Below are 13,541 nucleotides of genomic sequence, written 5' to 3'. Positions count from 1 at the left end.
TGAGATGATTGGATGAGACAGGCTCTGTGCCACCCTGCAGTTTCCCCCCAAAGCCCCACAGTACCGCCGATCTGTCAGAACTCTGATCAAAGACCTCACGCTGCGGTCTTGGCAAACACATTTACTGTGCTCGGAATTAAAAGTGTGTGTTCAGAGCAAAGGATTTAGTTGCAAACACTTTTCTCTGCAGACTGCAGAGCATCGCATATTACATCAATGCTGCCGCCCAAAGGTCAAAATGTGAATCGCAGGATATCATCTCTACACTGATCTGACCAGGTGAGCGTGAAAAAATACAGTAAAAACAAAAAAGCATTCAAATGAAATAAATAATCAATTAAATTACACATTTTACAATGACATAGCTTTGTTTATAATTAAATATGATGATTATATACACTCAATTTTAAAGTTTGGGGGCTGCAAGATGTTTTCAAAGGAAAACTCTGAAAAATACAGTAAATATATTGTCAAATATTATTTGAGTTAATTTCTATTTTAATATATTTCAAAATGTCATTTATTCCTCTGATGGCAAAGCCAATTTTCAACAGTCATACTGTATTTTTTTAATCAAATGAGACTTATAAAAAATATATTTTTAAAATTCATCATTTTGAATGCTTATGTTTATGTTTATGTACTCCAAAAAAACACATATTTAGCGCACATACATAATCAAAATGTAATGCAGCAATGACTTCAGCATCACATGATCCCTCAGAAGTCCTTCTAATATGCTGATTTGCTGCTCAAGAAACATTTAATATTACAATCAATGTAGAAAACAGCTGTGCTGTACATTTATATTTTTGTGGAAACAGTGATACATTGTTTTTCAGGATTCTTTCAGAATTCGTTTTGTAACATAATAATGTCTTTACTGTTACATTTGATCAATGAATGTGTCCTTGCTGAATAATACATTTTTTAATCTTTAGAACAGTAGTGTCATCTATAGAATTTATACTTAATGTATATTGAAATCTCATTGGTCCACTCCATATGGCTGTATATTGAATATCAATATCATGTGATTTTGTTGCTTTGTGCAGCAGTTTGCTTTCAGTGAGAACAGAATTATGCACTTGATTGCAGGAACTTAAAGTTTCAGTTAGACAAAGCTTCCTTACCAAAGCAAGTTACAAGTCTGTTTCACAGCGCATACATAATCAGCGTATGGTGCTTCCACACTGACAGCATTTCTGCTATGTAACCCGCAGAAATAAACAGAAAACACTGATTTCTGAGTTACTACACTGATTATTTACCTTTAGTGGCATAGGCCTCTGCGATCATGGAGAGTCTGTACACAGGAGCTCCCACCAGCTGCATCTCATCCAGATTCACACGGCCGTACTGATTCAGCGCTTCCCTGAAATCAGCCTCCACATAGCACAGCTTAGCCATGATCAGACTGGCCTCCTGCATGTATTCAGGCTGGGGGAGAAAGAGAAACACACGCACCGCCACAATATAGTACATTCATTTCATTAATGTAATTTTATTCAAATATTTTACAGTAATTTTACTCATCAAAATAAGTTTTTCAATTTTTTTAAAGGCACAACATGTAAGATTCTTAAAGATTCTTAAATTAAAATATCCGACAACCACTACAACAGTGTTATTTTGCAAATTTTGCTAACCTGTGTGCTTACATTTTCCCAAACGTTTAAATCCAGAGAAATCAGCAAATTTAACCAGTGTTACGGGCCGTGTCCTTGCACCGTGACTCGCCTGTCAATGATGTCATATCCGCGCTACCCTTAAAGCTACACTGTGTAACTTTTTTAGTTTATTCTTGGCTTAAAACACTTAGTTCTTTCAAAAATATGTGCTCATTAATGTATATTTACTTCTTTCAAGTAATAAAGTATTCTCATAAGTTTATAATATGCCATTGAAAATACACACGGGTGAGGGGTTCGAATGCCGGTCGCCATGTTGCCCCTCCATCTTGAAAGTACATTAGCCAAAGAGGGACATACCCGTAAATTCAAGCTTCGCCTTTCGCGTTTTAACACTCGATGGCACCGCGTCGAATGTGGACGAGGTCAAACTGGAAGCCATGTTAATCTTGGACTAAATCGGCCACCGTAGGAGTTAACAGAAACTAAAATTCACTGGATGGTCATATACATTTTCACCACTAGATGGGGGAAAATACCACACAGTGTAGCTTTAATTTCCGTAGAAGCCATGAAACACCAAAGACGCTTTAATACAGTATAGGGCTGAGCGATAAAACGATATGTATCGCGATAGACACGTAATCGATATCAATAAAAAATGCGTTCGATAAAACGTTGGATAATTTTTTTTCTTCGTCGGAAGAAACCAGAGGTTCCGAAGCAAATTTGGTTGCATGAACAAAGGCACTCGCTCTCTGGTAACCAAGCAACGTAGGGAGTGACAAGCTAACAGCCAATCAGGTAACTGTATCAGGTTTGGTTGCGCCATATCGTTATCTCGTGTTGGATTCATTCTTCAGTAAACATAACCGGCGTGGAGTGATAAGTGGAAAATGAGTGCCGCAGCGAGCGAGAAAATTGTTGATAAAACAGGAAAACAAGTCAGCTCGCCAGTATGGCAGTTTTAGGGATTTTATAAGTCTGACCGTCGTCCCCACGGACCCCACCAAGAGTGGTCAGCGCGAGCCTACGCTGACAGCGCTCGCGCCTCGTTCGTTTGTGCTATTCTTGACTTTGGCTAAATATGAAATCGCCCCCTAAACCCTCAATCACTATTCCCTACTTTAATCCACTGGTACAGTTCACTTGAAGGAGTGAATGAAAACAAGTGAGCGAATTCGGACAGCCGTTGTGTGTACCTCGGCTGTACACTCGTTATTGCGGTGCAAAGTGGAATTGAATGAGTGCACTCAATAACGTTCACTATGGTTTCAGACACCACTACAACTGGCTGTCCCCTCAAATAGTGCCCTATTTAAGGGTATAGGGGGCGATTTCGGATTCAGCCTTTGAAACTACATGGAGAGGTAATGTTACTCTGCATCAGTGCCTTATGACAAAGCATCTAAACGCTAATAGTTACAAAGAAATAACGGAAGCACTGCACCTTAATGTTAAGAGATAATTGTTAAGTGTTCATTGTGATTTAGACTTGTGTTTATATTTTAATTATTTGAGTGTTTTCCATGGTTGTGTTGACATTTCTGCCTTTATAACTGAGTGGATTATAATCAGAGGAAGATTAATAATAGATGTAAAATATTTTTCTCCTGGTCCTCATTTTAAATGGGTCTAAAATATATCAATAATTATCGATATCGACCGATATGAAATACTTATATCGTGATACAGTTTTCAGCCATATCGCCCAGCCCTAATACAGTATGTATTTTATTAGACAGGCAAGCAAACGTTTGGATATACATTAATCAACAGAAAACAAATAACTGTTATACCGGAACACAGTTAGTCTTATTGTTTGAATCGCTTATTTTTTTGATTAACCGCGAGTAATGTCTTTACCATGCCTCAGAGACAACACTATTTTTTCAAGTGGCTAACATAGCATAATCAGAGAGAGCTTTCTCCATCATAAAATAGATTTTTAAATTAATCGCATGTCATTTAGCAACAGTCATTTAGTCATCCTGTTTTTATTAATATGATATTCTAATATCTAGATTACTGCAAAGAGCAACAAGTCTCTCATAGCAGCCACCGAGCGAACGCACAGCATAACGTTATAATATAACTTTCAACACACTCAAATGTACTTAGTATGATTGTTTTAACCATGTAAAACAGCGGAAGCGGCCGACTGCAGCATAAGCATAATAAAAGCTCAGAGGCCGGTGTTTCACGCAGGTCGCTCTCATTAGCATTCGCTCCCAAGACACGTCCTGCTTCATTCCATCGTAATGTTAATAAAACTTTAATACACTCGCTCATTCATGAACATGATTTCTGTCCGAATTCGTCGATTCATTTCCATCGGCTGTGGAGGTGAATAGTCAAGACTACAACTCCCATGATTACACACTCATTCATGGCATCATCAAGCTACGCCTTTGTTTTGAATAAGCGACCTCTAGCGGTGAAACGTACATACTGTGCCTTTAAATCAATCAGTTTAATAAAATTTAAGTTGAAATGACAGCCAAGTTGACTGTACTTAATTAGAAGGAAGTTTTTATTTTTTAATTAAATATAGCTCCACAATCACCTCACATTTTGAGATACAGAACAAGAATATATTAAATACATTGCTAAACACTCATAACCACAAATAAACACTCATGACACTGGAATGGATCCAACCATGCTTAGTTTTAAGTCAATTTGAGAATTAATTAGCATTTAATTAATTCATAAACAAAGGCACTTTTACATTACTTTCCTAATCTAGTTGTTATATATAAAATAACATATATATACACACATATATATATATATATATATATATATGGGCTGTCAAAAGATTAATCACATCCAAAATAAAAGTTTGTGTTTACATAATATATGTGTGTGTACTCTGTTAATTATTATTTATATATAAATACACACATGTATATATTTAAGAAAAAAAATTTTTTTTATATATAAAACATTTATATTTATATATATATATATTATAGATTATATAAATGTATATATAGTATGTACGTGCAAATATTTCTTAAATATATACATGAATGTGTGTGTATTTATATATAAATAATAATTAACAGAGTACACACACATATATTATGTATGTGTATAACTTTTATTTTGGATGCGATTAATCGCGATTAATCTTTTGACAGCCCTAATATATATATATATATATATATATATATATATATATATATATATATATATATATATATATATATATATATATATATATATATATATATATATATATATATATATATATATATATATATATATATATATATATATATATATTGTCATTTATATAAGTTATGGATTTTATTTAAATACATCTATATAGTTTTTAATCATTTTTATTTTATTTTTTATTTATTTTAGTACATCAAGTTAAAATAAATGAAAAATGTAATTCTTTAGTTAACTACCTGAAATACATTTTATTTTATTTCAAGTTACTATATATATATATATATATATATATATATATATATATATATATATATATATATATATATATATATATATATATATATATATATATATATATATATATATATATTTTTTTTTTTTTTTTTTTTTTTTTTTTTTTAATGGTAAGGTAGTTATGTCCCTGGCTGTTCAGGCTTACCTTTAAGTTCCCCCGATCAAGTGCAGCCGTCAGGTGTTTCCGTACCTCCTGGAGGCGGGGCCGGGGCCCGCGGGGACTGGCTCCCTGCTTGATGGGGTTTTCTTTGAGGTACTGCTGGAGTTTGGCCTCCCCCAGCAGAAGTTCCCCGAGATCATCTACAAGAGAAGCAGAGGTTCACCTAAATTAACTCAAAGAAGCTCACACAGAAAACCAATGATGTATCATAAATCAGGACAACACTGAGAAAAAATGCGTCACGACATTGTCTGAACTTTATATTTATCATAATGACAGTCAGCAAGCTCATGCATGGCAGAAATTTCAGTTTGGGGTGAACTATCCCTTTCGTCTTTCTCTTCTGACTGAAACAGTAACAATGGAGATGTCACCTACATAATAAACACTGACTGTAAAAATACCATTACATAAAGCTCAGTCTTGGACCTGACCACATTCTTACAAGGATTAACACATGCGCAGCTCTGAGAACAATCACGTGTGGTTTAATCTGCTGCCTTACATGCATGTCTTTCAATCAGTTTGTGTGAGATGAATGAATAATGCTGCTTATATGTAAATATGTACCTTTTAATGAACAAGGAAAACGTAAAGATGGCAACTGCAATTTAATCCACAATTGTATTAATGTAAACTCATTATAGACATTAAAACAACGTTTAGGACAGGCTCCTATAATTCATATATTTTATCTAAATACATCTTTCAGACGTTCACGAATGATATTGATGTAAAATGTTATTTTTGTGAAACCTTCCCTCACTTATTTTAGCCTTGACAATATTTAAACAATGAAAATAAAACTAATAATTACTTTTTTAACAATATTTTTACAGTATTATTTTAGTTTACTATATTTCAATAATTATGCAACTTAAATGACTGAATTATTACTTACAGCTATTGCACATAAATGTATTTCTTTGTAAACTTGATTCATCTTTTCATATTTTTTCAAACAAAACATTATAAAGATTAATATAAAAACACAAAGAGCACTCAAAACTTTTGAAATTTTCTCTACTTTTATTACATTGTACTTCTCTTTATCTGAGTGTGAGTTAATGAACTTTGTTTAAGTTTGAATATACAACATTTAATTTTAACTGTTTAACAAATAACTGAATCTGTGTCTCCTATAGTTTGACATTACACCTACACAAGATAATAAGCCAAATAATGACTCTTCATACCTTCATAGACTTGATAAAATAAGAATTACAGAAATTATGAAGATGAATGGACACAGCTGTATGAGCAATCAGGAAGTGTAACGTTACCGGGCGGGCATATGGGCGGAATACTACCAAAAATGGCGATAATATCATATTTTAGATACCCTGAAATCAGAAGTATTAATTCAAAGAACCGTTGAATGTGTAGTTAAAACAACGGGAATAAATCAGATACGGATTCTGCCATCAGGCCTGAGGCACACACACTGTCAGAGCTAACGCGTTAGCCGTGGGAATATGTACAGAAACCACACACACCGTTTGAGATGAGTTTCGCAGACAGCTGTCGCACAAGTTCTGGTATCTTATCCCATTGTGTCTCTGACCGACAGCGCTCTATTTCAGACTCTAATCGCGACCCGGACTTTCTGGCTGTCATCTTTCTTCCTCCTCCTGACCAAAACACGACTGAAGCCGGAGCACAGAAACATCAAAGACCTGGAGAGGACAATAAAAACATGAACCGGATTACTCTTCCGGGCCATGGTACTGGACTCTAATTGGACAGACTCCTGTGCATGTGACTATTTTTGTGCTTATTTTTTTTCTCTTTCGTGTTTCCCGTTTGGGGTATGACTCTTTATTTTCATTTAATTTCTTTATATTTTATTTTTGTATTATTATTTTTTGATTGGTCAACCATGGCATATATACAGCATTCAATATTTCTCAGTAATGACGTCCAAGAATCGTGTATTCTGTTCTCTAGCTTAGTCTAGCCAATAACAAAATTAAACTCAAATCAATGCTTCTTTTCCTTTCCAAGTTGGATAATGTGCAGTCAGTCACAAAATATTTTTAAACAACCTTTATTAAACCTCTTCAAATAACAAACTGGTATTATCCTTATTATAGCCAACCAGTCCAAGCAGGCTATACATGATAGATTATAAACTTAAACTTAAAGGGTTAGTTCACCCCAAAATGAGAATTACCCCATTATTTACTCACAATCAAGCCATCCTAGATGTGTATTAATTGCTTCTTTCAGATGAAGACAATCAGAGTTATATTAAAAAAAAAGTGCATCCATCCATCATAAAAGTACTCCACGCGGCTCCGGGGGGTTAAAGGGTTAGTTCACCCAAAAATGAAAATTCTGTCATGAATTACTTACCCTCCTGTCGTTCGACACCCGTAAGACCTCCGTTCATCTTCGGAACACAAATGAAGATATTTTAGTTGAAATCTGATGGCTCAGAAAGGCCTCCTTCCATTGGCACAATGGCACTTTACACTCTCAAGACCCTTAAAAGGTACTAAAGACGTCGTTACAAAGTCCATCTCACTACAGTGGTTCTACAATAACTTTATGAATCGGCGAGAATAGTTTTTGTGCGCAAAAAAACCCTAAATAACGACTTATATAGTGATGACGATTTCAAAACACGGCATCATGAAGCTTCAAAGCGTTTTGAATCAGTGAGTCGAATCATGATTCGGATCGCGTGTCAAACCGCCAAACTGCTGAAATTTGGCGATTCAAACCGCTGATTCGACTCACTGATTCATAACGCTTCAAAGCTTCATGAGGCCGTGTTTTGAAATCGTCATCACTATATAAGTCGTTATTTAGGGTTTTTTTGCGCACAAAAACTATTCTCGTCACTCCATAGAGTTATTGTAGAACCACTGTAGTGAGATGGACTTTGTAACGACGTCTTTAGTACCTTTTAAGGGTCTTGAGAGTGTAAAGTACATTGTGCCAATGGAGGCCTTTCAGAGCCATCAGATTTCAACTAAAATATCTTCATTTGTGTTCTGAAAAATGAACGGAGGTCTTACGGGTGTCGAACGACATGAGGGTAAGTAATTCATGACAGAATTTTCATTTTTGGGTTAACTAACCCTTTAATAAAGGCCTTCTGAGGTGAATCAATGGCGTTTGTGTGAGAAAAATATCCATATTTAAAACTAAATAGCTTCCAACAGATGGCCGTACGCATCATCTTATGGCGAAAGAATGACCCCTGACCTGACGCATGAGTCATGACGTATTGATGAACGCTCAAGCGCAGAGGATAGAGCAAAACAAAACACCGGTCATAAATTAGAAGTCTAAAATGAGAATTTTTAAAGAGAAAGTCCTATTTGTCTGAAATGCGAGAGGCATCAAAGCTTATGCTACTCCTACCTACGTCATACATTGTGTCAGGGGTTACTATTTTGGCGTAAATCGACTTGCGTAGGCTGTCTGCTGGAAGCTTTATTTTAGGCTATAAAGATTTAAATATGGACATTTTTCTTATAAAAACCCATGGCTCCAGAAGGCCTTTATTAACCCCCTGGAGTCATGTGGAGTACTTTTATGATGGATGGATGCACTTTTTGGATTCACTTCCATTATATAGCTTGGAAGAGCCATGATATTTTTTTATATAACTATAATTGTTTTTGGCAAGTCATATACGCATAGGATGCTAGGATGGCTTGAGGGTGAGTAAATCATCCCCTTTAATGGGGAAACACTGTCAAGCTGATCACTGAATGGGGAAATAAAAAAACATCACAGTGAGTTCTGTGCTACTCTACACTCTGCAGTCTTGTTCTTATCATATAATTCAATTATTTCAATGTATTATTTATGCAACAAGTCATGTAATAAGCAGTCTCGGTCGGGTTTTAGGACTACACACTGAACTGAACAGCTCCATCCCGCTCTTAATCCTGACTGAATGAAGTTCCCCTTCCAGGTTTTTGTAGTTTATCAGCCAGCAGAGCGCGATGCACTGCTGCCTCCGGTGCTGTAGGTGGCGGTGTCAGAAACGCATTACTGACATTCAGCAGCAGCAGCGTCACTCACTCTGCGGCATGCTGGCATCGGATTTGGAGAGAAGATCGTGTAAGTAAAAAAATTCTTAATAATTATTGTTGGAAGGAGTGTATTAGTTGGTATTTAGATTTATAAGCACATTCAGTTTTCGTCGTTGTTGTACGAACGGTAATGTTTCTTAATCGCTAACAACTCGCATGCAAGTCAATGATGTGATGCAAGAAACATTAAAATATGCTATTGCGAGTGTTTTCAAAGATGGACATATGGCTGTATATGATATTTAATTATTTAGCGTTGCTCTTTTATATTTGAAATGCTGTTGATTTGATTTCAATGGCATTTTAAGTCAAGGTCAAATTGGTCTGTTTAGACTTGAGAGTTTAGGAGTCAATTTAGGCTATATCATAGATTTTTTAAGTTGATTAAAGACATATAACGTTATTGTTTACAAGTTTAAACACATGAGCATGATTAATTTAGATCATATCTACTATTTATCAACTCTAACTCAAAAATTAAGTCTGAATATTCCCAAAGCACAGTCTACATTTACAGTGCAGTCTTGTATTTTTTTTTTTTTTTTACATGTATATGTCACTTTAATATAGTTTAAAAACTGTTATAATATTTATCTGCTGTAATCAATCATTTTTTTACTCATATCAGTATGTGTAAATTTATCGTGTTCTGGGGCCAGTTGTTCAAAAAGTTTAATCTGGATCAGAATGATCTGGATTTGGAAATCCCATGGTTTGCTATCTAGGATCAGGTAATCCATTTTACTTTTGTTTGCCGGTTTTTTAAAGCAAAATCGGATTGGCTCACCCTGATCCAGATTCACACCTTTTCAGATTACCAAATCTGGATACTAGTGATCTACTACGGAGCCCCTAAAGCAGGGGTTTTCAAACTTTATGATGACAAGGACCCCCAAATATGATGAACCTTTATGAGGGACCCCCTTACTAAAATCTGTCTATTTTTATGTAAGAAAAAAACATTTGAACTGTTGGATAAATAGTAAGAATGGCATTATAAATACAACATATTGTTTCCCAACTTAAATTGGCTATACTTAATGTTGGATTTATAAACCTGAAGAAGAACATTTTCAATTAAAAATGATTTGTATAAGCAACTTTCACAATAAATGTATGTAAGTAGCGTATTGCGTTAAGAATACTGCCTTACAACCCCAGTGAGCAAGATAAAGGGGACTATAGTAAGAAAAACTCACTAAAGATACAAAGCAAACATATACAATTCTAGAAAGTATGTATACGGCAAGAAATGAGAGAAACATTTAGAAATGAAACCGTTAGAGTTGACTTTATCCATATTTGCTTTGTCTTTTTATGCTCTGAAATTTTCTGGGGACCCCTTAGAACCTTCTGGAGTACCCCAGTTTGAAAACCCCTGCCCTAAAAACAAAAAAACATTTCAATGCTTTTAAGTTCTCTCAGAAAAGTTTCACGTAACGTTCACTCTAGAAACCCGTGTTCACTTTTGACTGGTTCGTGTCTTGTGCAATGTAGTTTATAAACTGATAAAAAACACTTTAAATTAAATATAACATTTTTGCTTGATATATTTACAGCTGTTTGAGGAAATCTTTTTTACTTTACTGTTGGCTATCAGAAGGCTTAATAGGTAGGCTAATAATATCTACTTCTAATTTATTTCTTTAACAGTAATCAAGAGCTAAAATGTGTGTGTATATTGCATGATACAAATGTTGTATTTTTGACCAGTTCCTGAAATCCACCCTTCTGCATGGATCAGTATAATCCTAAATTTTATTTACCCAATCTTACTAAAAAGTTTTGAACAACACAAACTGATGGTTTGATCCAGATCAAAACCAAGATTGTATTTTGTGATCTAATATGATTTCAGAGTCCTTTTTCTCTCCTTTTTTCCCAAGACTTGATCCAATCCGACTTTTGAACGACTGGCCCCTGATTTCTGATCTAACATTGGATCTGAACTTTTTTTCACAGATTCACACGTGTAAGCTGTCATTGGCTGCAGGATGTTCCTGACTCTGGCACTTTTGCGAAAGGGGATCTCAGGAAAGCAGTGGATCGGGAAGTACCGTCGACCGCGAGTAGTCACCTGGCAGATGAAGCGGAATACGATTAAACGCCTGGAGCAGGAAGCGGAGAATGAATACTGGATCAGCCGGCCGTTCATGACGCTGGAACAGGAGCGAGGTCACGCAGCGCAGAGGCGGGAGTGGATGTGGCAAAAAATCAAAGATGCACAACGAGCCAAGTTTCCTGAACACAAATACATTGCAGACCAACTCAACCACTTGAAAATCACCAAGACCTGGCCCAGCTAACCAGAACATCAAAGACTGATGGATCTTGAGTGAAAGATGTAAATGAAATGATAAAAATCTTTGTGTTTGATTTGAAAAATTCTGCATTGTACATCTGTATGTGATATATGTTATGTTTATAAATGATTTCTAATCATCACATCTGGCTCCTTTCCTGTTTATGATTCATTAAGTAGTGTTAATGGTGTAGCTTAAAGGGATAGTTCACCCCAAAATTAAAATTCTGTCATCGTTTACTCACCCTCAAGTCGTTCCAAACCTGATATTATGAAGAATGCTGGGAACCAAACAGCTGATGTGTCCCATTTACTTTTATAGTATTTTTTCCCCATACTATACCAAACTGGTTATGCCTATTCTTCAAAATATATTTTTGATAGAACTCCCTTTAACTGTAATGTGTTAAATACTAAATTATATTTTAATACGGAAAATTCAACCCAAATGACTTTTTATCAAAGGTAACCCGAGCAATGACAAATACGTGTGAATAGGGTGAAGAAAGTGGTCGCCCTTTTGATTATTCTTTTGAATCATATAATAAATGATTCATTCACAAATCAGACATGTTATTTGTTTCATGACCATGCCACAGAGAGCTAGGGCAGATGTTGAGATTATGGATAGTTCTGATCCTTGATTATTGGCTGACCTGCTTTCAAAGCCATTGTCACACTATTTACTGAACATTTCCGAAGAACTACATTGCATGGTGGAAGAATTATTATAATTATTATTTGTTATCAATAATTTACAGTTGTTTTATTTGCGTTTGCACTATTTTCAAAAGTAAGCTTTACATTTTTCAAAACTCTTAGTACAAAAATTCACAGCTAGTCATTCTTTCAAAACCTGATCTAATGCTTTCATTACAGTTATACACATTTTCAGTCCACATAATCATTGTTTCAAATACAAGATTATTGTAATATGTAATGAGAACATTTGGTTTAATCACCGAAACACAACAGTAGGATCTTCTTTCAGTGTATTACTTTCACTTATCAGTTCATTCAACAGCAAACACTGCCATGTTTCAAATCACCCTTGTTGCTGGATTAATTTAAAGTAATACAGGCTAAAAAATACACGTACATTACCTAACCTATGTAATTAAATCAATAATGTTTGAAGTAATATATATCTTGTGTGTTATCAAAAGGTGTGAAGAAGTATGACAGCCATGAGGATTTGATGCCATCTGTCTCCCTTCTACTGATGCATCTCTGATCAATCTGATGTTATATAGCCATTGACTGTTTCCTCTCCCTTGTACTTTATCCTGCTCTATGTTCAAAAATAGCTAATCTCTCTCTCTCTCTCTCTCACACACACACACTCACACATGTCCGTGCACACACTTTGAACATAGTGGTGGTTATTATCTAGGGTACTGTAAATCACTTATGTAAAAATAATTGATTACATTTGTGACCCTGGACCCCAAAACCAGTCATAAGTCACATGCAATAGCCAACAATACATTGTATAGATCAAAATGATCGATTTTTCTTTTATGCCAAAAAATCATTAGGATTTTAAGTAAAAATCATGTTCCATGAAGACATTTAGTAAATTACCTACTGTAAATATATAAAAAATCTATTATTAATAGTAATATGCATTGCTAAGGGCTTCATTTGGACAATTTTAAAGGCGATTTTCTCAATATTTCGATTTTTTTTCTCTCCTTCAGATTCCAGATTTTTAAATAGCTGTATCTTGGCCAAATATTGTCCTAAACTAAAAAAAAAAAACACATCAATGGAAAGCCCAGCTTCCAGGTGATGTATAAATCTAAATTGCAAACAAGTTCTAAATAAACTGTCTATAGAATCAATATGTAAGTCTACCAAATGATTAATTGATAAACCATTAAGTTCAGTTGGATTAAATAATAAACAAATGTATT

At 34.8% G+C, this 13,541-nt stretch overlaps 2 protein-coding genes across 7 annotated transcripts in view; one reads left to right on the top strand and one right to left on the bottom strand.

The window, feature by feature from the left end:
- Positions 1 to 6,958, bottom strand: part of ttc7b (tetratricopeptide repeat domain 7B) — a 64,017-nt gene extending 57,059 nt beyond the window's left edge. For 3 of the 5 annotated variants that reach the window (XM_079833487.1, XM_079833489.1, XM_079833491.1), the window contains exons 1-3: positions 6,768 to 6,935; positions 5,257 to 5,411; positions 1,272 to 1,440 (exon numbers count right to left, since the gene is read on the bottom strand). In XM_079833487.1, coding sequence (XP_079689613.1) covers positions 1,272 to 1,440; positions 5,257 to 5,411; positions 6,768 to 6,888 — 445 coding nt within the window. In that variant the 5' untranslated portion in view covers positions 6,889 to 6,935. Of the gene's footprint in view, positions 1 to 1,271; positions 1,441 to 5,256; positions 5,412 to 6,767 lie in introns of all 5 variants that reach the window. The other 2 variants (XM_079833488.1, XM_079833490.1) reach the window with 1 other exon arrangement.
- A 2,314-nt stretch (positions 6,959 to 9,272) lies between these two features.
- Positions 9,273 to 11,768, top strand: mrpl57 (mitochondrial ribosomal protein L57). Of its 2 annotated transcripts, none has more exons than XM_079832963.1 (2): positions 9,273 to 9,351; positions 11,286 to 11,768. In XM_079832963.1, exon 2 carries the CDS (start codon positions 11,318 to 11,320, stop codon positions 11,627 to 11,629), a length of 312 nt encoding a protein of 103 aa, XP_079689089.1. In that variant the 5' UTR covers positions 9,273 to 9,351; positions 11,286 to 11,317; the 3' UTR covers positions 11,630 to 11,768. The 2 variants fall into 2 exon arrangements, with proteins under 2 accessions (XP_079689089.1, XP_079689090.1); XM_079832964.1 differs by lacking the exon at positions 9,273 to 9,351 and adding an exon at positions 10,859 to 10,935.
- The last annotated feature ends 1,773 nt before the right edge of the window (positions 11,769 to 13,541 follow it).

Source organism: Gobio gobio (assembly GCF_949357685.1).
Source record: "Gobio gobio genome assembly, chromosome: 13".
Lineage (NCBI taxonomy): Eukaryota > Metazoa > Chordata > Actinopteri > Cypriniformes > Gobionidae > Gobio > Gobio gobio.
The sequence above is the reverse complement of the archived record's forward strand: the minus strand, read 5'-3'. Positions and strand labels throughout refer to the sequence as shown.

Coding starts and splice junctions, on each gene's coding strand:
- mrpl57 (XM_079832963.1), top strand. CDS start 11,318: ATGTTCCTGACTCTGGCACTTTTGCGAAAGGGGATCTCAGGAAAGCAG.